Source organism: Excalfactoria chinensis, chromosome 3, assembly GCF_039878825.1.
Source record: "Excalfactoria chinensis isolate bCotChi1 chromosome 3, bCotChi1.hap2, whole genome shotgun sequence".
In the NCBI taxonomy this organism is placed as follows: Eukaryota; Metazoa; Chordata; class Aves; order Galliformes; family Phasianidae; genus Excalfactoria; species Excalfactoria chinensis.
The window spans coordinates 79,743,836-79,769,229 of NC_092827.1; the positions used below are offsets into that span (position 1 = coordinate 79,743,836).

General features: G+C 41.2%; 1 protein-coding gene across 2 annotated transcripts in view; it reads right to left on the reverse strand.

The window, feature by feature from the left end:
* The window catches only part of TTC7A (tetratricopeptide repeat domain 7A), a 157,516-nt gene that overhangs the window by 88,526 nt on the left and 43,596 nt on the right, over positions 1-25,394 (reverse strand). For both annotated transcript variants that reach the window (XM_072333365.1, XM_072333366.1), the window contains 3 exons: positions 19,980-20,084; positions 9,128-9,245; positions 2,899-2,956 (listed from right to left, as the gene is read on the reverse strand). In XM_072333365.1, coding sequence (XP_072189466.1) covers positions 2,899-2,956; positions 9,128-9,245; positions 19,980-20,084 — 281 coding nt within the window. The remainder of the gene's footprint in view (positions 1-2,898; positions 2,957-9,127; positions 9,246-19,979; positions 20,085-25,394) is intronic.

The following is a 25,394-nucleotide window of genomic DNA, read 5'->3' on the forward strand; positions in this document are numbered from 1 at the left end:
AAACAGCCGTCTAATTTGTTACGATATTACCACCTTTCAAATAATAGGAGAGGGTTGTGTTGGCACCAAAAAGCAATCATTATTTCTGCTACTGTTTCAACTACGAGCAGGATCAGGGGATCAGGAGTCCAAGATACCAGCTAATGCTTAAACACAAAACATCTTCCACCCTACAGCTCCCATTCTAACTATTGACAGCATGCTCCTAATTTGGAAAAGGAAGGTACTGTGTGAGGGCCTGATGACCGAAGCTGAGCCTAGCTGAGAACCAAAGCCTTTGCATATCAGGCTAGGACTTCTTCCACTAAACCAGCTTTGGCTTCTCAGTTATTATCTTCTGGTCAATGGGTAGTAATAGTGCATACTGCAGAAAGTGCTTGGCTAGTGAAGACTGCAGCATCTCCAGATCTTGATGTGGCTTTTGCAAGGCCAGAAGCCGGAATGGACAGACAGGGAAGAACCATTCCTTCCCAGCCATGCCCAACATGAAGCTGCAACCTGAGTTCACCACTCTGCAGAGAAGCCCCTAACCAAGCTAACTACCAGACAAAGTTTAAGACTCCTAACCTAGCAGCAACGTTGGACACTGGCTCATGCCATGTAGCAGCCCATCTCCGATACAAGTCTTTATGAGGAAGAAACGACAATCTGGCAAGGCTAGTGGTTAGAATCCCTGCCAAAACTACTCATTTGCCAAGGATAAACAAATACAAATCAAGGAATTTGGAAATAAAAGTTGAGAAAAGCTGGTGACACAAAGCTGGAGGAGTGGCTGACACACCAGAAGGCTGTGCTACCATTCAACACGACCTGGACAGACAGGAGAGTTGAATGGGAATGATTAGTTTGACCTAGTGATGAGGTTTAAAAACAGCAAGTGTAGAGTCTTGCACCTGGTGAAGAATAACTGCAGGCATCAGTACAGGTCAGGGGATGACATGCTGGAGAGGAGCTCTGTGGAGAAGGATCTGGGTGTTCTGGTGAATAACAGGTTGCCCATGAGCCAGCAGTGTATCCTTGCAGCTAAGAAGGCCAATGGAATCCTGGGGTTAATTAAAAAGATCATGGCCAGCAGGCCAAGGAGGGCCACAAAGATGATCTAGGGCCTGGATCATCTCCTGTATGAAGAAAGACTGAGTAACCTAGGTCTGTTCAGCCTGGAGAAAAGAAGACTAAGCGGGGAGATAATTAATGTTTATAATCATCTAAAGGGAGGTGGGAGGCAAATGGATGAGGTCAGGCTCTTCTTGGTGCTGCATAGTGATAGGATGAAGGGTAGTGACCTAAACACCTAAAACTCAAACACAGGACGTTCCATACAAATATGCAGATAAACTTCTTTACAGAAAGGAAACGGGTTGCCCAGAGAGGTTGTGGAGTCTCCTTCTAAGGAGATACTAAAGACCTGTCTGGACACCTACCTGTGCAACCCATTGTAAAGCACTTGCTTTAGCAAGGGGTTGGACTCGATCTCTTGAGGCCCCTTCCAACCTCTGAGTTGCTTCAGGAAATAAACTGCACACCACATTAATGGCAGCCACCTCTCAAATGACGCTATGGCCTATGAGCAAGAACAAACCTGCTGGAGTTGACCTACTTCCCACTGCCTTTTTCTTAATAAAAATCTGTAAGATAGAATCCAGCTTTACTCCAAACTGCTGACATAGGTTGAGCCACCTTTTCTGCAAGTAGCTCCTGTGAAATCTTCAATCCAACCATAAATAATGGGTAAGTTCACATGGGTGCATAGGAGAAGAGATTAACAATGCTTTTGAAAAGAGACAGAGTTTTTACACTACTATTAAGTTTACTCAGAATGTATTAGGAAAATACTTCATTCAAACTTCCACCTGAAAAGGCCACTGATAAGGATGGATACAAGCCAAACCATTGTCTGAGAAATTCTAGAAGTACTTTAAAAAGAGGCGAAAAGCAAGAAAGAAAACAAAACAGACAAACAAAGAGACAACAAACAAACAAGGAAAAGCAAGCCAAACCCAGGTATATAGGAAGATACTAGCAGTTACTGTCAGTACACTCCTGTTGGCTGAAATCTGAGTACCTAATTTCTGACTAGAAGCTTGTCTGCTTCCTAGCTAGAGTTAAGATACCATGAAAACAAGCTACAGCCAGTGGGAAAGGTCAAAGCATAAAAATAAATGCACTTTAAAAGCACTGCAGTACTGCAATTACAGAAAAATTGGGCAGTAGTGAAGATATTACATTGGAGCCTGGGAACTGGTGTGACTTCAAGCATACTGCTGATCTAAATAGTGACCATACAAATGGCTTTTAAAATATATACTTTTTAATCTTTCAGACCCTTGTGGGGTAAATATCCAGAATTACATTTGTAGTTTCAGTTTGGCAAAAGTTAAGTTTCTACTACCATTTGCTCCTTTCCATCACTACAGGAAAAACATTTTAGTCAACATCAGAAAAACAGCTAGGATCCACTAAAGTGTTCAACTTACTACATTTGTACTTGGAGACATCAGAGAATTCAACTTTTCATCACTTTTTATAATGCTTTTATGACCACAACAAAACCAGAATTAGATACTTCAGTCCAAGACTTAAGACCATATAAGCTTCCATTTGGTTGCCATTTGAGATCTGTAAGCATTTATGTTTACCAACGTTAACTGTCCTACCACCTGCAAGATGTTTTTAGAGGCAGAACACGAACTCTTACCTTGGATATTCAACAAAATAATTGCCACATTTCACCATCACAAGAATGTTTTTGACACGTGACCACTGAAATTTACAGAAGTGTTTTTAAAATTTCAGAGTAACCAGAGTCACATCAAACAGAAAGTAAAACATTGAAAAAAAATTATTCTGGATTCATCAAAGGAACTGCATAATGCAGGAATCAGTACCATTCTTACTCACCTCTCCAAAGTCTGAAGTGCTTTCTTGTTGTATTCATCCTGAGTGCTCTTCAGAGTAGCTGCAGGGCAATATATAATGTGATTTAAGAGTTGAATTCAATATTTCAGATTCAATAAAAAATAGCTACACATGTACAGAGTATTTCAAACCAGAAGCAAGAAAACTGTAGAAATTTCACAGTGTCTGCACTCGTGGCTGGAAAATGTGCTTCTTTAATGGACAGCACAAAGATCGTATTTTAACTCAAATTCTCAATTGTATTTCTATTAAAAACTCTTCAAACTCTCTTGTCTGAAACCCTGAAATATTTTTTATTAACATATGCCACTAAAGGGGTGTGGAAGGAGCAGGAGACACAATATCTTATAGTATCTAACTAGATACTAGACGTCTGCCAGCCCAGCGTACATGCTAATGGCAGTAACTAGCTGGGCATTCTGACCCCAACACCATCTTCATGTAGGAGGACGTTGCAGGTGCAACAGGGAATACCAGAAGCCAGATTTACAGCTCCACAACATATCCCTTGACAAGATAACATTTCCCTTTTACCACAACAAACTTTCAGGTTGCTTCAGATATGGTGTGAGTCACTTATGCCCTCCTTGGTGCATCTAATTGCCTAAGGACCCCACCAACTAGGCTCACTTCTCAGTGTATGACTTAACTCAAGCTCTCTCTGATGAGAAGAATCATCAATCTCTTGTTACACTAGAGTATCATAAAACACCCATTACCATTAAAGGAGGAAGAACTTAGAGAGGCAGGGCTCTCTTAAATCCAGAATATCTGGAAAGCTAGCAGTAAAGTTCAGATGTACACTAGCTGGCTGCCTTGCTCTGAATCTTAGTTTTCAGATTTTATATAGCACTTGTTTCTTGTTCTATCTGTTTTGAATTTGGAAGCTGCTGATCACCAGTACAACAAAGAGGCAAGTAGTTAATCATTCAGCAAACATCCACCTACGAATATATTTCACTTCCTATATCAAGCCAACGTAAGCCCCGGAAAAGACATATAGTAAATAGTATATATTTCAGCAACAACCCCCCCCAGAAATCAAATACCCATTTAAGTTAAGAGTTGTGTTCTTCTACAAGTTGTACAAGGTAATAAGTTTCTTCAGATTATCCAACATGCTAGTAAGAGAAACATCATAAATTATTTATTTTTCCCTAAGTAGTTGCAGTCATCAGACCTTCTTTACTCCCATGCCTTTCAATAGTTCTTCTAAATATCAGCTTTCTCTGGGAGGAACAGCAATCTTCGGGATTTCCCAAATCATAAAGATAAGAAAAACAAATGCCAAATACTGAAAAATAATGAAGGGGAAAGCTTATAGAAAAATGTTTTAGAAAATCACGATTGACATTCACGTAAAAATACCTGAGAAGATGCTAGAAAGGATTTGATCACAGCTGTAAGCATTCACTCAGAAAAACACGTCAGATTATCCTCCTTATGGAAACCACAAGATTCCCTGTATAAGTAACTGAGTAGTTCTAGAGACAAATTACACAATGTGGAAGATAGAAAGAGATCTATCTTTTGCCCTCCAAACAACCACAAAAGGGAAAAGAAAAAGAACTCCTGGTTTCAGTCTGGTATGACTTGACTAAACAGGTGTTCAGCGTAAGAGTACCAGTACATGGTGAAAATGATATCTGCACTGATGAGGTGAGACATGCAAGTCCAATTTCCCACAACATGAACTGCATGTTCAGTCACAAAGAAGTTGCAAACCTGGTTGTCTGTCTCTAGATTTGTGTTTGATTTGGCCAAGCAAACTGAAATTTGAGTTTTTCCATTTCTACAAAAAAGGCAACTCAGTGATTTTGGGAGAGATGCAAGAGAAGGAAAGTCGAAGTGACGACTGAACAAGTTTAGTGGAAACATGACTTGGTTTTAACTATAAATAAAAACTGAACTCAAAATGTGATTCACAGGCTCCGTTCCAATGTTCTACCACAGAGCCTTCATGACCAATCCCATGTACAAAGGCCACATACAGTTAAGACGTAACTCTTAACAGCAATTGTTAAGTTATTCCCTCTTTCAAAACAGAGAAACGGACATTTCTACACAAAATCTGTGACTGCAAGAGAAGCTGAGTCATTGGCCATTCCCTCAACATGGCAAACATTTTCAAGCAAAATGCAGAAAAACAGGGAGCTGAATTTGGGAGGTCAGTTTGGAAGAGCACTGACTGTATCTTTACACATCTAGCTCAGCAGCTGCTGAATCCATTTTTAGCACAGTTAAGTTAGCTTTGCATAAAATGAACAAACTCCCAAGCAGACAGGTACTGAAGGGCAGACATGAGAGCAGTAAGCTGGAATAGTTAACAGATTGGGAACATCTTTTAGGTTCTTCCTACTGCTCCTCTCCCATATTTTGCTAGGTCTTTATCAGAGATAACACACGTACATGCTACATGAATAAATACAGTGATGATATGACTCAGTGTTTAATATTTATGCCTCAAGTCTACAAAACCTGCACAAGTTCCTCCTACTGCCATGGCCCTCCTCACACATGTTCCTTCCCTCTCCCTACCAGAATTAGGCTTTTTTTTTCCCTTAGACAGTGAGAGAAGTCACTGCTGCCGCAACCTGCATAGCTCACAGAAAACCTCTCACACCAGCCAAAGAAAATCTTTCACTATGAGGACAGAACTGGATGAACATGACTAGAGCTCTGAAGCTGTGCAGGCTTCTCTGGAGCTGCTGGTACCAAAAAACTTTTGATACCAAAATACAAAGCTCTGAAGTCACATTTGAAAACAGAGGAAGGTAAACTGTGCTAGTAAGAAGGTGCAGCACAGTAAGCACTGAATGCACAGACTGAAATAGTGATGCTGAGGGCCACCATCAACACTAAATGTACCATGGACTGAAGAACCATAAGCAACTGCAGCATAATCAGGTCTAATTTTGTAGCACATTAGTTTTATGAGAAAATAATCTAGTTTGTGTTTTCCAGCACTCTTCTGTTATGTGAATCACAATATTGAGAAGTGGGGTGGAGGGATGGACTTCAAAAATACATTTCTGATCCAAACTAAAGCACCAGTGTGCATGCATCCTTTTGCACATACCAGTGTGTTTCAAAACCATTCCCCCGAGTTAAGACAACTACATACAGCAAGTTATGCAGCTTTTGCATCCAAAATTAATGATTGCATGTGCTGATTGTTACCTCTGGATGCAAAAAAAAAGGTGTGTTTGTTCACTAATAATGGATTTTTAACTTTATTTCCTCTTTTTATAACATTAACTGGTACTGATTAACATTAACATACTGATTAACATTTACCATTGGCTGTTTACCAATTATTTATAACAGTAGGAAAAATCTTCCAATTCAGTCTCTGATTTGTGGCCTTGTAACAAAATTCTAAATGAGAACAGAGATGCAGCACACTCTTTCATTTCTGAAAAAGAGAGTGAATGTCTGTTAATCTACAAAGGCTTAACATTATGTGTGGAGCTGACATTAGATAAGAGCAGTTTTATTTCACAAAGCATGCTGAACTTGTCTCTCCTCTCCAGCCCGTGCTAAATTCATCCCACTTTTCCCTTCTTTAGTTAATTCTTCACGAGGCAAAGCTGACAATGCAGCTTGTGCCATAACTAGAACTACAAGAAGCAAAAGGTTTGCTGTTGAAATCTACTCACTGGAAACAGATTTGAGATGCAGAAAATTCAGATGTATGGATATTCTGTATGAACAAGAGATATATGCTTCTAAGAATGAGGCAAAAGCAGCAATGACTTCCTCTGAGGACTCATCTTTCAGGAACTTCATAGAGTCCTCTTCCATAAACCACATAATTAGACAGTTTGGATGGCAAAGCTACATACTTATGGTCAGCACAAGTTTCAGAAAATCTTATTTCATCCAGGAGTAAATCTAATAGTTGTAAAACGAGTCTATCGAGTGCTCCCATGAGTTCTTCAGATCATCATTCAGTAGGATTCTATCTTCTCATCTCTGCTAAATGCACTTGCTAAAAAGCGGTCATAAAGGAAGGGCTCTAATACAGCTCCTCAGCACCTTTGGCACATAGGATGATAAATATTTACTGAAATTACATTAGAGAGAGAAAACCTAACCTTGGTTGGAAGGCAGCTTTATATTACTGCTTTATAAGACAATTGGTTGAATATCTCTGAAAATGATGATTAACTGAATAAAACTTAAGTGGGAGGCTACAGAAAATCATGTATACACACAGACATTTGCATGTCTGCATATATTGCTATGAACTGGTATAAACACAGTGATATAAGACTATGAAGCAGGATTCACAGCAGAGTAGATGTCTTCCTTTCAAATGTGTTCTGTTCTTCATTCCTCACTAACAAAAGTTCATTGTTGTTTTTTTTAATGTCATACTAGCGCAAATTTGACATTTTCAAGTAAAATGCTGCTACTTATTCATGATCACCATTTTTTTGAAGGACATGGTCCATTTTATTAAAAGTAATAAAATGCAGCCTGAAGATGAAAATACGTGATTCGGATTTTTCCTAAACAACTGCAGCAGTGGCTCTACTGATCTACTGGCTACAGATAAGAGTATGAGAAGGCAGGTATTCCAGTGTTTCACAACAAAATCACATACTAATCTTGACAAAATTGCAAGGCAACTGTTGCAATGACTTTATTTTCTGCTACAAAGAACACTTACCACAACACCTGAGCTGAACTCTTGTATACCTGGAAGGCTTCCCTTCTGTAAGAGTTTGCAATTTGCATTTTGCTTTACCAAGGTATTTTTAGAGCCAGAACACAATACATGCCTCTACAACTCCATTCTTTAAAAACCTTCTTCTTTCCATAGAGAATAACAAATGAATTGTAATGGACTTAGGACAAAAAAACTTTACTATCTCTGAAGACAGTCTCTGAGATCCCATACAGCTTTTAAGACAGTTTATACAAAATCTAGGCAAAATGCCCTACGGATCTAGGCTATAAAGCAGAACTCACTGTTAAATGAACTTTTTAAAACCAAAAAAAAACCAAAACAAAACAAAAAAAAACAACCAAAAAAAAAAACCAAAACCAACAAAGTTCAGATTAGGAAGGGCATACATTTCTTGACACTCTTTGTAAGGGGAACTATTCAGAGTCAGAGACACGAAGAACTAAAGGATGCAACAATGCATGTTTCCCTCCATGCTGAAAAGCTGTTCTCAGAAGGATTGATAGATGACCGGGTGAAAAAAATACACTGCACTACTGAAGAGCACAAGCCACTTCCTCAATCACATGCCTTGCAGAATTCTGGTGTAACTTGCAAGGTCTAAGCACTTTCATCGCATCATACAAACTGTCACTTTAGCTCTGTTTCAGGCTCATTTGCCTGAAGAAATCTGTTTATGTGGAACACAGCTGACAGAAAAGCATGTGGTTTGAACTGCCAAACTGCTGAGGAAACAAAACAGCTCAGCTATTATTTAAAGAAACTATGTTAGGAGGCCTTTTACCTATGTTAGAAATCACAGAGAAAGGAAGGCCGTCCCCAGCTGTGAGCCTGATGAAGGTCAAATCCAGATCTCACCCAGACACAAGAACTCTGAGCCCTTCAGGTTACAAAGCACCAATTCTACAGAAGCACAGTCTAATCATGTAAAAACCAAGCAATCCATATTAAAAAACTAAATTCTTACTTTCAGTGATATGCATCTAGTCAATCCATATGTACCAATGAGACAGATATTTTTATCTTGTTTACTTCTAAGCAAAGAAAGAAACTACATCATGGAGAGGCTGAATCTCTGCAGGGAATCAGTATCGTGCCAGGAACCGAAGTCAGGCATTTCTGCCTCCAGTTCTTGGACCGTATTTCTTTATGTGATTTATGAGTGGGTGACAAAAACATGAAAATAGATTGAAAGTTCCATTTTTTTGTTGTGCAAATAAGTGAAATAAATGTATTATAAATATCCAAATGAATCACACCAAGAATCATTGCATACAGTCAGATAAACATCTCCTAAGCAATGATCTGTGTTTCTTCCTTTATTTAAAAGCTTCACTTTTACTACCATAAAGGACATTTCTCTGAGGAAGTGAACAGTCCCTGTTTGTCCTGGAATCTGATTTTTTCCTAAATCCAGCCATCACTAAAGGCACAGTTTCCAATAAATTTCCCACTGCTCTCACCCAAGAACCAGAACAGATGTTTCATACAGCACACTTGACAAAGAGGATAACTCACCATCAGTAGCCTGAAGACTATATGTCAGACCCAGTGCCAAGTAACCCTTTGCTAGGGACTCTCCAGCATCCTCACCCAGGTCTATCACCACTTTAGCAAAGTATTCTCCTTCTTCCAGCTGCAAAAGAAGACAGAGGTTGAGAATTACAGGCATTTCTACTATACCTGCATGTCTACTATACCTGCTTCAGTAAAGTTATCCTTTTATACATACCCATACAGTCACCTGAGAGACACTGACAACAGTGACTTCAGTGACCACACTATGCACTTACAGAAAGAAGAATGTTGAAGGCCAGATTATCAGACCTTGGTGCGCAGCCATAGTTTTCAGAAGTTCAGGCTTTGTTTTAAGCACCTGCCATAAAACTATTTCCTGATGTTTAAGATTAAGGAAGGACAATATCTTCTTTTTGTATTTCTCTCCAGGGAAATCATGTAATCTTAAATATCAATGAACTACTTATATACGATTCTGGCAGTAGATTGAAAGGTCTAACAGGTATCTTTCTTTAAAGGAAGAACTTCTAGGTTTTCTCTACATTGCCTTTAAAACTTAGAACAGTGCTCCTCACTTCTAATCTTAAGGGTTACCACATCCTTAATAAGCAGAAAAGACTAAGACCTCTAGACTATTTGTATCTGGAAACGTCAAGGTTAGACAGGTACAGGCAAAAGATGTAAGCGATGCTTGGAAGGCACAGTCTACAGGAATACCTCACGTGCATACAAGGTGGTTTGCAGATCCCATCAGCCATAATCAGTGAGTGTTAACCAGCAATCAATCAGACAGAATTACACTATCCCAAAAATCCTACTGTTGCAAACTTTTATGACATGACTACTGACTTTCTGGGATGGAATTACTTTATTTGGAGGAAACATTTTTTGTTTGAAAGCCAGCCGCTTTAGATGCAAATACTGCAGCAGTACCTGAAATGTGCTCTCTCATTACTCAGCTCTGTTGCATTTCAGCACCTCATATTTCTTTGACATCTAAAACTCATAAGGAACTGGTATCAAAATTGTATCAGAAGACGAGAAATTTTCCTTCTGCAGCGATCTATGTGTATATTACTTAAGAACACAACTGACTTGATATACTGCAGCCTGTCAAGGGAGTTCCCAGTTACATCCCTTGCAGACATTCAGGTGATGACACGAATTAGCAGCTACATAAACAGAGGAGCTGGTATTTATTAGATGACATCAAACATAATGAAGTCTTTACCTGATAATCTGTGTATGGCAAAAGGCTGAAAAGTCTGCAAATGAAGAAGCAGTCTCCACTGCTCGGGTCTCTTCCCCACTGGTACAGCTCCCAGAGGCCACAACACTTCAAATGAGGTGCAGGCCCGTCATTTAAAATTTCCAAAATCTCCAACAAGTCAATGACCTACAGTCACCCAAGGACCAACATGTAGTTGGTCATCAAGCTGCTGACTGGAAGCACTATGAACTGTCATAGTGTTGCTGGTTACCTAGTCAATAACGACTCTGAAAAATACTACTTGATAAAGGAATACCTCCCAGAAACACCAAGCAAATTGCAAGGATCATCTTTAGCAGTATAATCCAAAGTCAACTGCAAACACTGGAAATAACTCTGCTGACTTCAGTGATGCTCAGATGCTACCCTTTAAGCTTGCAAACACAACAGGAAGACCAAAGCCTGTTCAGGATACTTTTTAATCCTGTAGTCAGCTCTACTGACTTCCCTGCCACATACTAAAGCGTGTTCTGGACCAGAGCCTAGGACAATGGAAGAAGAAAAAGTCCCATGACTCAGCACAGAGAGGGAGAAAAAACACCAAAAAAAAACCCACCCTTCTCATGAAACAGTAACTAAATTATTCAGCTCTCAGGAACACTTACATAAAAAATGAAATCTCTGCAGTCAGAAATTTAATTATGCACCTCTTTTGCTACCATAAACAGCCATATTCCCTCTCTATTTCTTCATTATTTCTCCTCTTCTCCCCACATGCACTTTCAGCTAAGAAGTCTCCATCAGATGAAGAAAAGAGCTATGCAAGGTTTGGAGCTGAAAAGGAGACATTTAACACTGAAGAGATTTTGCTCCATTGTTTCTCAGAACGGTCACCTGATGGCGTCTCTAGTTCCTGACTGATGGCCTACACTGAATAAATCAGTAGCACACCGTGCAGTTTTCTTGCCTGCCAGTTATTGAGGGCCACCTGTGTGTGTCAGATTAATATTTGGTATGAGTAATTAAAACCACAACTTTCCAGAATGACTGAAAGAGCGCTTCCAGCATAATTCTTGTAAACATTATTCATACTAACACTAATGGCACTTTGACCAGCCACAAAGGTTCTCATGAATGCAAACTTTGGTCAGCTGAAGGCTGCTTTGAAAAAAAAAAGAAAATGGCGTTGTAAACACCAGCACAGCTCAGCAGCTGGTTCTGCTTATGAGAACATTTACTTTTCCTACTTACAGCACTCAGCCACTTTCCCTGCCAGTCCTGCTGTGACTGCCATCTGCACCCTCTTCTCCCATTTGCCTACTCTTAAATCACTCCGAGCAACCATGAAAAGCAAAACCTTCCATTCAAATCATCTAATGCAATGTTTCAACTCTCCAGAGCAAACTGCCTCTAACCTGCCCGTGCTCTGGGTGAAAAATCCTTCTTTACGCACTTCGATGACTGAGACACCAGGAGCCAGCCTGAGCTGAGATCTGTCAGATGAGCTGTGTCCAAGGGAATCCTTTACACACATGACGTGTCTGAACTCTGCTGGTAACAACAGGAAAGGGAGGGTTAAAAGCCTCCAAACCAGTCCTCAACCCCTCTAGATCCCACTAGGTATGACTTTTCTCAGCCACAGCTCCTACAGTTTGCCACATATCCTGAAGCAGCAGGAGCCACTGTTCCTTTTCCCTCCCCTCATGCAGTGAGAGGCATGTGAAATCTCACTCTCTGGGACTCCCAGAAGTTGCAAGTTTGAGGTACACAGAAGTCAGATAAGACACAGAAGGCAGAGCAGAAGACAACCATTCCTACTCCAGTTGCACAGCCAGGCGGCCAGCCTCAGCATGAAGGGAACTCAAACAGTTTGTTTACTTCAAATGAGGACTCCAACTTAAAATGGTGCAATGCTGCATTGGCAGGGCAAGGAACACGTATCAAAACTTGCTGCAACATACAGGCCATTGCTAGCAAACTGTAGGCCACAGGATGCCAGGTGTCCCCCAGACAGCAGGGATGGCACGGTATGACATCATCACTACGAAACGCACAAGTAGTGCTATTACCCGGTTGCCAGCAGCGCCAACAGCAGCTCCCAAGAATGTGGAAAAAGGCATTTCTTTGGTCAATTTACTTGTAACAGCTTGAATTCACTCCCCTTAGAATCATTACTTCCTATTCCTTCAGAAGCAGTAAAACCCAAAGTCTTAAAGCTACATCTCTGATTTGGCCCTTACCCTTGCTAAATCCTTCTGAGTACTTCACACTGAATAGCTTTTTGAGTAAAGGGCTGCAGAGAGAGGCTCCCTGCCTTCTGAGATCTGTATGGCAGAAAGCAGGTGTTGGGGAAAACAAGCTAAAGGGAACTTTCCATTTTTGAACTGAAGCTGTACTACCTGTCAGGAGGCACTTGGAAGCACTAGCTAAACTCGTCCCCCACACCAGAAAAGAAGCACACAGCTGGCACCTGGAGAGATAAAGGCTGCCAAACCACAAGCTGACACTGATAAGAGTGTAATGCTGTGTTGCTGTTCCTTTTTTTCCCTTCCACCTTCTCCATCCTCTTTGATGGAAAAAGAGTAGTTGTTAGCTGCACAGCCCAGAGGGTTGCTTCCCCTGAGAGCTGTACTGTACAGCTACTCCTGTTATTTGACCGCAGGTTAGGTGACTACTCCAGCCAAGCCCAGAGGCACACTGACAAGCGGGGAACAGCAGGTGCTGTCTCCTGGCCTATCGCCACCCAGCTGGTTTCCAACCACCACCCAGTGTGTTTTTAGAAAAGCTCAAGCCCTACACCACTGAATCTATACCCTCCAGGGCTGAAAGTGGACTGTAGTTCCCACCAGTGTGGATTTAGAACAACTGAAGACAAGCAGAATTGATGTTACACTGCAGCACAGAAATGATGTTCTACTGCGCTGAGAAGGGGAGTGCACAAGGGAGGAGGCAGGAAACACACCAAGTGACACTGGACTAGGACAGCAGACAAGGTTAGTGAAATGAGCTTGGACACCCCCAAGACTGAGAAACACCCAAGTATCTCAGAGATCCAAATCCTACAGGAAGGGCTTCTGCACAAAGCTATATACTATTAACTAGATGAATTAGGCTTTGATCCTTTTTTGTTATACAGGCTTGGAGGTTTGGAGGCCATGGTAAAGAACAGGAAAAATTAAATAATGGGAAAATTAGGAGAAAAGGGGAAAACAACAGAGAAAGAAAGTGCCCAGTAAGGTTCTGTGTAACAGAAAAGCTCTGACCCACAGCTGTTTACAACACACACCACAAATCATGTTACATGACAGGAAATAAAAATTCCTATGCTTTCTATTGCTGGTCTTTTGACATTGCTGATTGCTAAGCCTGTCAACTTATTCAGCACGTAAACCCAGCTCTCTGTGCTTAGTAATATTTGAACCTTTCCTCCAGTGTATTAGGAGTGGTTTGTTCACAAGGAAAATGTATAGGCTACAAAATTCTTGGTTGCCTTTAACATCTAAAATCCTTGGGATCGCCTCAGTAACAGCAGCTGTGATGTCAGGGAGAATCTATTTTAAAAGATGGAAGAAATCTTCAGCAGCTCCTTACCATTCACTGTGTTCTCAGTAGCCTCTCCTCACAGTGATGTCAGTCCTCTACAGTCTGCTTAGCAGGTGGGATAACTCAGATAATGGGGCTAGATTCGGTCTAACAATGTTACTCATACCACAGTAAAACCTACGCATTGCCATGCACCTCCAGAGCTCCTAGGTGACTGGGTAAAAGCACACGCACATCATTTATCATCTGTAATGACAGGGTCAACAACAGAGAGAAGGAAAGAGAAACACTCTCGGATTAAGCGGCCTGTGAAAGTAATGAAGGATAAGCTGTTACCTCAGAAGCATGCAGCTCTAAATCTCCATGCTGCCAACCTTCCAACCCTCCTTCCCACCCCCATCATGTACGGACCTCACTGTACAACTTATACTTTACAGATTTGGTGCACGGTCTGATCTGGCAAGACCCCACTGCTCTTCTGCCTTTGCCCTAACAGATAACACAATCTCCAATTTCCCACACTAGGATCTGCAAGTCGAAAGAAGCAAGGAAGCAGCTGTAAGGTGCAGCACGCTCTTGTGCTGCAGTTTTTGCCATAGGGTGAAGTCTCTCCAAAAATTCATACAAGCTGATAACACTGGCATCATGTGATATTACACAAGTTTGACTCTACAGTACTATTTCTGTGGTGTCAATTGTGGGTCGCTGAAAACAGTAAGAGCGTGTCTCATGTCCTCCTACTCTCTGTTAGACCACTGTCCTTAGAAGATTCAACCCTATACTAGTGCCATAATTCATCTCCATGGGTATTTATCAAATTTCGAATGAGTCTCAGTTGAAATCAGTGTAGTAAAAGACACAAGAAAGCATCCAAGTAACTAACCATTGATGCCTTTAAATAATAATTATAAAATGGATAAAGTCAGTATTTGACACCTGCTATTAAGCTTTCAGTATTCTTACAACACCTGTCGCAACAGAGTCCTGTGAAACCTCGATGAGTAGAGAAACTACCGGTACCTTTATATTAAAATACTAAAAACAACAACTCATGCTGCAGCTTAAAATCTCTGCCAGTATAACTGAGAAGGAGTGCTAAGTGAAGGATGAACTGCAGCAAGTCTTACTAAGTGACATTCTAAATTGACAGTGGATCAAGACACGACAATCCCAGTATGAACACTCCACTCCAAGCTATGTGGACTTAGGAAAATTTAAAATAACACTGTGAACTTCTGTAGTCCAAAATTTCATAGTGATTTTTGGAAAGCTAAATGACAGCTGGTTAAACACAAACAACCTTTGTGTTCCCTTGCTACAATTGTTCACATTTAACTTCATCGAACCATTCTGCTGAAACCTTGGCAAACTGGAATGCCAGGCAGCATGGCACCTCAAAAACCATTCTGAGTTCACTACAAAATCTCTTTTAAAGCACAGCAGGGCAATGGGCTAAATACAGCATAAGAGATCCAACTTCGTTGTAAAATTTGTACGCTATCAGCTTTATTAAATACAGGTCCAACTGCATCTTGGCCAGACAAGTGTGATCGGTGTAGGTGCACTATTTAGAAGTTCCTCAGGCCCACTAAGACAACTGGCATAAGCTTTAGAACAACTGAAGTACGGATCTGATGTTCACTCTCTGGTGGCTTTTTTTCCTTTAATTTGTGAAAACCTATAATTTTGAAAATGGCAACCAAAACATTCCTTACCTCACTGAGATGTTTAAAGCAGGCCAGACTCTGAAAGATAGTGGTTAAGGGGCAGATCATCTGCTAATGTAAGCCAGCACAGTGCTAGTAATATGGCAGTGGAGTAGTGCCAATTTACATCCGCTAATAAATCAGTCATACTGTCACAAAAGAAGCTGACGGCATCCAGTTCTTTTCCACATCTGGTGTGCACTGATTTGCACGGCACAGTACAAATGCATGCACATTTGTACTTTGTTTTGCTCTGTGATATTTTTTCATAGATATGATCTGGTTAGACTCACTGTTCTACATCACATTGGTACGTTTCAATTACTTTATTTCAGTTGGGTTTTTGTTTTTCAGAGTGTATGGAGTTACCATGTAAAAAGCCAGCAAAAAGAGTTAAAATGACCATTGCACTAATTAGGACAGAAACTGTTCTGTGTTCTTCATATCATTTTGCATTTATCTGATAGAATAAATTGTATTTTATTATTATTATTATTATTGCTAGTAGCTGAAAGAAGACTAAACTAGTCCTAGTCCATGGACTATAAACCAACTGAATACAACGTAACACCAAATGCACACAATAGACAGATGTAGGACATACAAACTCTGCATTTTGTTCATATGAACACTGATCTGTTTCTGCCCTTTTCCTGCCTAACTAGCAATGAAGTACACAGATATACTTTCTAACTGAGAAATTATGCATTTTACATGTTCTGAAAAGCAAGATGCATCTGAGTATTTGTTACTGTTGATATTTGTCCATTAGACTATTCCAGTGCCCCATCTATCCTTCTTTCTATTTATAATGGCATTGATCAACTTGTTCACTTTCAGTTCACATGATTCAATTCTGTTTTGATTGCCATGTAATTTAAATGCAAATAATTACTGTAAGGATGACATTTAGAAAAACAGCTCAGCTAAGCAGGAAGGTTTTTATTAGACAATGGAGTTTGGCAGTAATATCAGAAGCATCCCTTTAACTATGCAATGCAGAAACCTATCATGCTAAGATGCTCAGATTTCTCTCTAGCTCCTCTTAATTAAAACTATTCTATGGCATCATTGAAGCTTCGTGTCAGGGTAGAGCATAGGCCACTCAGGCAAAGGAAGAGAAGAATATTACTGGATTTGGTTTGAGTTTATTAGGTTATTTTCTAAATAACTACAGTATAACTATGCTCCTGTGGAAAAAATGTTCTTATTTCAGACTGAACCTCACTTCTGATCCAAAAATACTGGAAATTGTTCCATGCAATGAAAAAGCAACTGTTAGAGGGAAAAACCCTTGAAACAGTCAAAAACAGTTCACTTCCCCTTCCTTCCTTCTATTTTTTAAGATTATACTGTTGCTATAACATTTTTGCCATGTATGAGAAATTCTGGACATACCAGACTGGCTGAGGAAAGAGCTGTGACTGGTAGAGTTTCACCTTTTTTTTCTAAATCATAGAATCATAGCATAATAGAATTATTCAGGTTGGAAAAGACCTCAAAGATCATCAAGTCCAACCGCAGCCTAACCATAGTACCCTAACTCTAACAACTCTCTGCTAAATCATATCTCTGAGCACCACATCCAAACGGCTTTTAAACACATTCAGGGATGGTGACTCAACCACCTCCCCGCGGAGCCTATTCCAGTGTTTAACTACCCTTTCTGTAAAGAAGTTTCCGAACGTCCAACCTAAACTTACCCTGGCGCAACTTGAGGCCATTTCCCCTCGTCCTGTCACTTGTCACCAGTGAGGAGAGACTTGCCCTGCTCTCAGTGTAAGCACCTTTCAGATACTGGAAGACGGCAATAAGGTCTCCCCTCAGCCTCCTTTTCCCCAGACTAAACAGCCCCAGCTCCCTCAGCCTCTCCTCATAGGGTTGATTTTCCAAGCCCTTCACAAGCCTCATGTTCCTAAAACAAAGTATTCTTTGTCAGCCGCACTAGAGGAACCAAAGAGATGTTGGGGAGAAGTATCAAGGAAAAAAACAAATTCTACCTTTGTCTATTTTACTGGCAAAGCAGCATCTTCAATTTGGGCTAATAATTGCACATTCAACCCCTCATCCATCATAGCCAGCAGACTTTAATGGTACCACATGAGATTTTGTCCTCAGCTAGTGAGAGTTGCATAAACACCAGGGTAACATAAGAAAAAGAAGCAGTCTGATATTTCTTTTCTCATATTACAGAAATCTGGTCCTTTCACCTCAACAAACAGCAATGACCCAGTATCAAGCAGAGCACCTTTGTTAAAACTTCACCATTCCCGTTAAATGTAAGACCAGCACAGGGATCCTGATTTTAGCAGAGTCTTACAAGATGAATACACTGTCTCCGAATTTTGTCCAAATGCCAATTAAGGCAGAAGTCACGTGTCAAGGAAATAGTGAGAGATGACAGCCTGCTTGAAGCCTCTATTTCTGTTTAGAAGTAGTTGACATTGATGATTCATGTTCTATTTGTCTACCAGAACCCCAGGTCCTCTTCTGCAAAGCTGCTTTCCAGCTAGTTGGCACTCCAGCATGCGATTATTCCTCCCCAGATGCACTTCTCTTTGTGGAACTTAGTAAGAATTGTGTAGGTCCATTTCTCCAGGCAATTAACATCCATCTGAATGGTAGACAGATTCAATTGCGGGTGGGCTTTGAGATTTTTCCTAGCTCTTCCCTACTCACTTGAACAGCATCTTTGTATTCCTCCCAGGTCACTTTTCCATGCTCCTGCCACTCTTGTTTACTTCCTGCAAGTCTGAATGGACAATTCTGCCATCTTTCTTCCCTCCTCTCAGCATCCCAAACTTAAACATTTCATGGTCACTGCAGCCAAGTCTACTCTCACCCTCTGCATTCTCAACCAGTTCTCCTTTTTTGTAAGAATCAGGTCCTACAGAGCATCCTCCCTTATTGGCTCCAGTGCCCCTCACCTTGTTCACACAGCAAGAAGTCAGAAGAGATGAAGAACTACAGGTAACAAAGGAGACCTTAAGTTTGTCTTTCACACTGAAGTCCTGGCACTTGGGCAAAACCTAGCTTGATTTCTGAAAGATTTTCCTTAAATTTGACTGTTCCTGCCAGCTCACCTCTTCCCCCTCCCCCAGCTCTCCCAGCAATCATTGAGACAGTAGAATTGATATGGTAAGCTCTCAGACTCCAAGTCCCCCACTATGGCTCTAGACGAATGTAAGCATTTAGACCGTGAAGCAACTCTAACTTCAGAGTCCATACAGAGAAAAGAGATCAACATGATGTTTTAGACTAATACTAAATTCACCTTGCTTTTAAAACCATCAGCAGAGATGCTAATGACAGCTTCCAGTACAGCTGTAATTTATAGTTTTTAAGTCTCTAAGAATCAGGAAAAAAACTATTTGCTTTATTAAAAAATATCTACTGTCTTATTTTAAGCTGCTGAATAACTTTCAGCCATCAAAAATTATATACTGAGCTAAGGTTACAAGACAGCTAAATCGCTCTGTAATTCATGTAGGTCAGCAAGGATTCCCCCCTCGCCCTCAGACCTGACGGGTTTTTTCCTAAGACACAATGCTTCCCACTTTCTGCTGACTCACATATGAGTTCAACCATTACAGCTGATTCAAAAACACGCATAACCAAGCGTTCTCGCTGACAGTCATGTAAATTGATAGCATTCAGTCAAGTTCATCTCAATACCAATTTTCAACACACAGGGATGTTGAGGATTGCAGCAGGAGGCAGAACATTCTGTCACCAAAATCTGAGCAGATTTTTCTGGTAGTTTCTTTCATGCTTTTTTTTCTCCTTGTATCTTTTACTTGTGTTAGCAATTATAATCCTTCACTGACTGCAGGGACACCTCGTGGTGAGGACAGGTGAAAACAGCAGGCTGCAATTCAATTAATTAAACCAAACAGTACAAGACTGACAGATGTTTCAGCTCCTTGGGATAATGAGAATTTCACTGGCACAAACTTCAACTCCCACTCTGCTTCTGGGGCATACATTAACACATCCAGAACAGAAAACACTGACACAGGAACTTTAAGAACAAAGGATTGAGTCACACAGCAGACCTCAGCTACCTAGGAGTTCAAGGGTCAGATTCACTTATTAACTTTTGTCTTCCAGGGGCTAGCAGGGTGGCAGATCCAACTCTGGATACTCATTTGAAGAGGCAGTCTCCAGAATAGCCGTCAAGAATTTATCCCATTCTTTTGACAAAAGGCCAGCAAAACCCATTCCCATGTCTTACTGCATTATTTATTACTAGTATTTTTCTTTTCTTTAAAATGTGTGCGTATGTGTATGATCTTTAACATGGATTTCCTTTCTCAGCACTCCAGCTACACAATGGTACTGTCACTGCAATATTAGATACGCTGCACAACGAGAACTGCATCAGCTTGCTTACCCAGTGCAGTGACCCAATGCAGACCTTGGCAGCCAGAAGAGGAACGGTGGGATCTGTTGGTCTCAGTTTAGCACACTCTTTGAGCACTGATACAGCATATGCTGACTGGAGGAGGAGGGGAGAGAAGAGGAAGAAATAAAAAAGATAATAAAAACATTAGGCAGTGTTGTTAGGGAGTCCGCGCAATATACTTCAGTGAAACATACAACACAGTGAGATGAAGTTAAAACATTGCATCAGCAAAAAGCTAGCAACTTTATTCTCACCTCCACACACAGGGACACACATGTGCGCATATGAACACACACACTTCCCACGTTCAGAAGAAGCACACCGAAGAACCAGCCCAGTCTGCGCACTACACAAGAAGCTGTTAACATGCTGGTAATTTTAACTCTGCCCTTCCAACTCACAGGAACTCTGACACAGTTTCCCCTGCATGCAATCATCTTCTAGCAAGCCAGAGAAGATCATAAAGAGCTTATCTTACAGTACATTACATTTTAGGCCAACTATATTCAGAGAGCTAAAGTAATCTGTTCTGTAGACTGTTTTCTGTCTTTTCTAGTTCCAGGACATAAAAGAATACAATTGGGATCCTACCATGCAAAGGGTGGAGCAGGCAATTGCAGAGCACCACACTGCTCGGCGGGTGGTCTGAATAGCATGTATTAGAAAGAAAGCCCATAGAAATCTTCCTGGTGTTAGGTTACCATTCATGAATGCATGAATGGTGTTTATGAAGCTGAGCAGCTACACAGCCCGTCTGATATTCAATGTGCTCTATAAACACTGCTTCTTACAGCAATGCCATTCACAGCTGCCATATATCAGAAAGCTGAATAGGGAATATGGAAAGCTCAGGTCTGAGAGGCTGTTGAGAAGGTATGCTCAGCTCTGTTAGTTTTGTACCCCCCCATCGTCCTCAAAACACAGCCCCTTTGAAATTTCCAACTCTCATCTCTAATGACCCAGAGCCCCTCTAATGCTCTCACCTGTGAACTCAAGGGGGAAGCTTTATCATAATTTCTTCTTACATGCCCCATTGCTCCCAACCATGTTAAATACCCATGGCCTTTTTACATTACAGGAGAGCAGTAAATGCACTACTAAGCTTGCAGAACCAAACTAATGGCTATTCCTATCAGGCCATGGCCATCTCCTCTGGACCCTGACCCACAAAACCCCTCCCCACCAGGCCTCCTGGCAGTGCACATCACGGGGTCTGGAGTCTGCTCTAATCCCAAGGAATTGGCAGCTCTGCATGACAGCTTCACACTCCCACGGGCTATCAGCACTTCCCCTCCCTCACACTGCACAGATCTGGCGCAGCCTGCCTCCTCCTTTCTCCACAGAACTGAAGGTCCAGCTCTTGCTAAGGGATTCAAAGCTTGGCTAAAAACTGGCTTGGAAGGGAGCCTTGGAAAGGGAAGAAGGGATGTACAGCAGTTCTGCCAAGGAAAAGATGAGCTCTATAAGGGAGAACATAGGCTCTACAGTGGCACAGTGTGAAACCTCCTCCTTGAAAGCTTGGGTACCTGTAGCATGGTCTAGAAACATGCCCTACATTCTCCAGGCTGCTTCCTTCCTACGTGGGCCATCAAATACCACTGGTACAAGCAATGAAATATCTGCTGTTTTACAGTTCCAGACACAATTCAACGGCTTGTCCAAAGCCAGAAGGATGACTAAGAGCAAAGATGGGAACATAAACTGTTACCTCACTACTCTAAGAAATAAGGACTTTGGTAAGTCAGTTCCGAAGTACAGGCAGAAACACATCTCTGTACTCTACTGTTACTAGGTGACTCTCATCCCTCAGAATGAACCTTCGTGACACCTATTTGTTTAGAACAAGTTGAATCTCAGGTTTTAATGGCATCTTATTCTCACCTTACAGAAGAAGTCTGCTTGCACTGCAGGAAGCTGGTCTTCCCAGTACCACCGCTGGATGTGCTGCTGTTCATAAGGGTATTAGCCCATCACATCATCTTCCTTCCTGCCCCTATTCCAGCCCACAGGTGTTTCTAGACCAAAAACCCAAGCAGCACCATATGACAACATGCCACCCCAATAGCCAGCATGTGTGCAGCTGAACAACACCTCCAAGCCATGCTATTCCACCAGACAAAACCAAAATGGACAGGCCAGGTACATACAGGGTATACCCCATCCAGTGCCACTGCTTTTAGAAAACCTATACTGACCCAACAGGGAGGTGGTTTCTCAGTTCCCTGCAGGAGAAAGCAGTAGGCACCTGGGTGTTGGCTACAGCCATGCTGTGAGCCAGCCCAGATTGAAGGAGTGAGATGTGTGTTCTAATTTGAGCCACAGCTGCAAAACCTTTCAGGGTCCGCTCCAGAAGTGAAGTGACACAGCCCGGCTCCCTGCCAGCTGCTCTTGAGCTCTGTCCCCTTCCGCAGACCATTGAGTAAGGCTGGCCAGGATGCATGCCAGCTCTGCAGCCCCTACAGCCCCAAGAAGTGCTTCTGCAAGCTGTCCAGAGACTGCTCAGGAGCCAAAGACAAAACCACTACAGCAGAATGTAGCTAAGCACAAAATCCTGCCTTGCGTCCACACCCAAACACCTCTCCGTGTGCAGAGCGGCCTTACTGCATGCACTCAGGAGCTTCTGAATGCAAGATGACAAAGGTAGAAATAATGTTTCCGTGCTGCTCTTAAAACATTTACAAAGATATGTCACTTTAAGCAAGTTTATAAAAATTGCAATTAAACACAGGGAGCAGGAGTGGTTTCAGAAACAGCGTGACATGAAGCCTTCCTATCCAGCCGCATTTAAAAAATTCAAGAGATCTATATAATTTCTACTCGAAGACTTTATCCAGCAGAAATTACACCTAGATGAAACTGTTAGACAAGGACTAACTGTAGAAAGAATACCCCACTCCCAATGTAACCTTACCCCCCTTAAAGGGGCACTGGTGAGAAATAACACTACTAAGCTGTAACGCAGATACTCATTACAGGCTGGGAACAAACATCATAGACTCAGTATTGAATATGCATGTCATTGGTTAGTAAAAATATTTACTGTGATAAAGCATTTGTGCAACAATGAAATAATCTGATAATTAAAACGTACACATTCTTTCACTTAGTGTGGGTGGACCAGGCAGCAAAGAGAATTGTTTGTGAGATTCCCTACAAGGCAATAATGATTAGATTTATTGGTGGGGCATGTTTTGAGAAGAGTAGAGCTTGAACTGCAGGTGACTGTGTGCTTCCTGCTCATCATTCTGAGCTTCAGAGCAGCTCACTTAGAACAAAAACACAAACCCTGGCCTGAATTAAATTCTGTTTGTGTTTCTGATTGCTAGATTCTAATGACTGCGCTGGAATCAGTTCTCAAGGATTTCAGGCAAAAAAGGGATTGGCCTCCGAGTCTCATTTGGAGCCTCACTGGGAAAAAGGCTATTAAATCCTTCCAAACACACAAACTCATTGAACAGACACAGTTTAAAGGAATGGCAACCCTGCCAATAGTTGCCTCATGTGGGTTTCAATTTTGTATGTGGAAGGTCTAATGCAGGAGTTCTCAGCCTTGCGATCCTCACCAGGTTTAAGGAGATTCACAACAACTCTATTTTTTGTTAGGTCCAGCAAGGCATGGAGCTCAAAACAGGCTATGGAGTGAAAATACTGGCTTTATGGGAATGTTCAGCCACAAAAGAGGATTAAAAAAAATAAAGAAGTAGAGGTGAGCTCTATGAAAGACTTAAGAACCTCTATTATAAGAGATTCCATACTTCATACACCAGCCCTAAGGTTTTTGCAACAACAGAGGAAGGACATTGAGCTACTGTTCCACGTTTAAATCCAGTATCCGTATAGGAATCCATTCTTCTCCCTGTTAATTCTTCTTCACCTAATCTATTTACAAACAATATTCTCCTGCTGGGAAGGAATATTAGGAAAGGCAGTTGCAGGGAAGTAACTGCCAACACTGACAAATGGCTGCTTTCAGTTCTAACTTCTGAAAGAGCTCCATGCACTGCATTCAATATACAGAGTGCAATTCTTGATCTACAGTGATAACACAAGAAAGCTAGTGGGAAGAAGGATGGAAAAGACATCTCCCCCTACATAATTAAAGCTACAATGATTTTGAATCCTGTAAGGGAATAAAACAGCCAAAAACTTTTATTCAAATACTAAATACTCTTCTTCCCCATTTGATAGCTATACAATGAAGTACACAAGCATGATCTTGAAAGATGTTTGCACATGACCAGTACAGAAGGAAGAACAGTTTACTGCTAGTTTCCTTGCTTTTCAAAATGGCTCAAGAGATTCTGCATTCCATTTAGGTAAATACATTGATGATGCCTAGATACTGTATTTCCTAGTGTACTTTGATACTATTTACCTTTCTTTACTCTTCTCTTCCACTATACCAAAGGAAGAAGGATGTTAGAGAATACATTTCATACTTAGAAGATAAATAAACAAAAAATGTAAGAAAAAGGAAGAATTTCTAGACAACAAATTGTGCCAAGCAGACCTGACAAACCACACATAGTTGCTTTTCTCTTGCAAAGGTTCCAAACAATCTTTCCTGACTTTTTCTCTTTAGTAATACCTTCCAGACAGAGAGAAATAAACGTTCCTCAAGAAGGTGGTCTTGGTAGAAAGCCTCAACAGGCAACAGCAACAGCCAGCTCAGGACACAGCTGAATCTCCACAATTAACACTGCTTTATCCCTTAAACCATCCTCTCTTAGAAGCTATGCTATCTGAAAGGGATTTGGAGTGAAGGTGATGTTTGGGGGTGGGGAGGGGTCATTTATCAGTATGCAAGAGTAAGTATTTCCCTCATCCTGGGATTCAGCCATCTAACTGTAAGAGATCTCAAACCAGCAAGGGAAGATGACATATGAAGGAGGTAGCAATTAAGAACATGGGAATTAGCTATTCTGATGTTAGCCGTTCATTGAATTTCTACAGTTCTGTGAATGTGTATAAACAACATTCCCCAAAGATATTCACTTCCCTCAATGTAAGGACCCTTTTCTTTGATCCTGTGGTTTGCAAACTGGAACACTGCAGCTAAGAAGCTTCAGACATTTACTTTTAGAAGTACCTCTCAAATCTTACGATTTAAAAGAACAAATTTGTCCATGATAATGTGACAAACACCCCAATTCACACTTTCTGTCAAGAAAATAGAGTGAAGCCTCAAGGCAACTCTGCAGCCCGCCCAGGTACTGTGCTCAACAGGCAGGAATCTTTCCATTTTTAGCACTACCTACAGCGCACACATACACTTTTGATCTTTCTTTTGCACCAAAAGAAACCAAACTATTGCATATCCCCGAGATGGCTGACCTTTGTAACAGGATCTTTAACCAATGACTGTTCAATATTTTAACTTCCAGTCCCCAGCAATGCTATTTA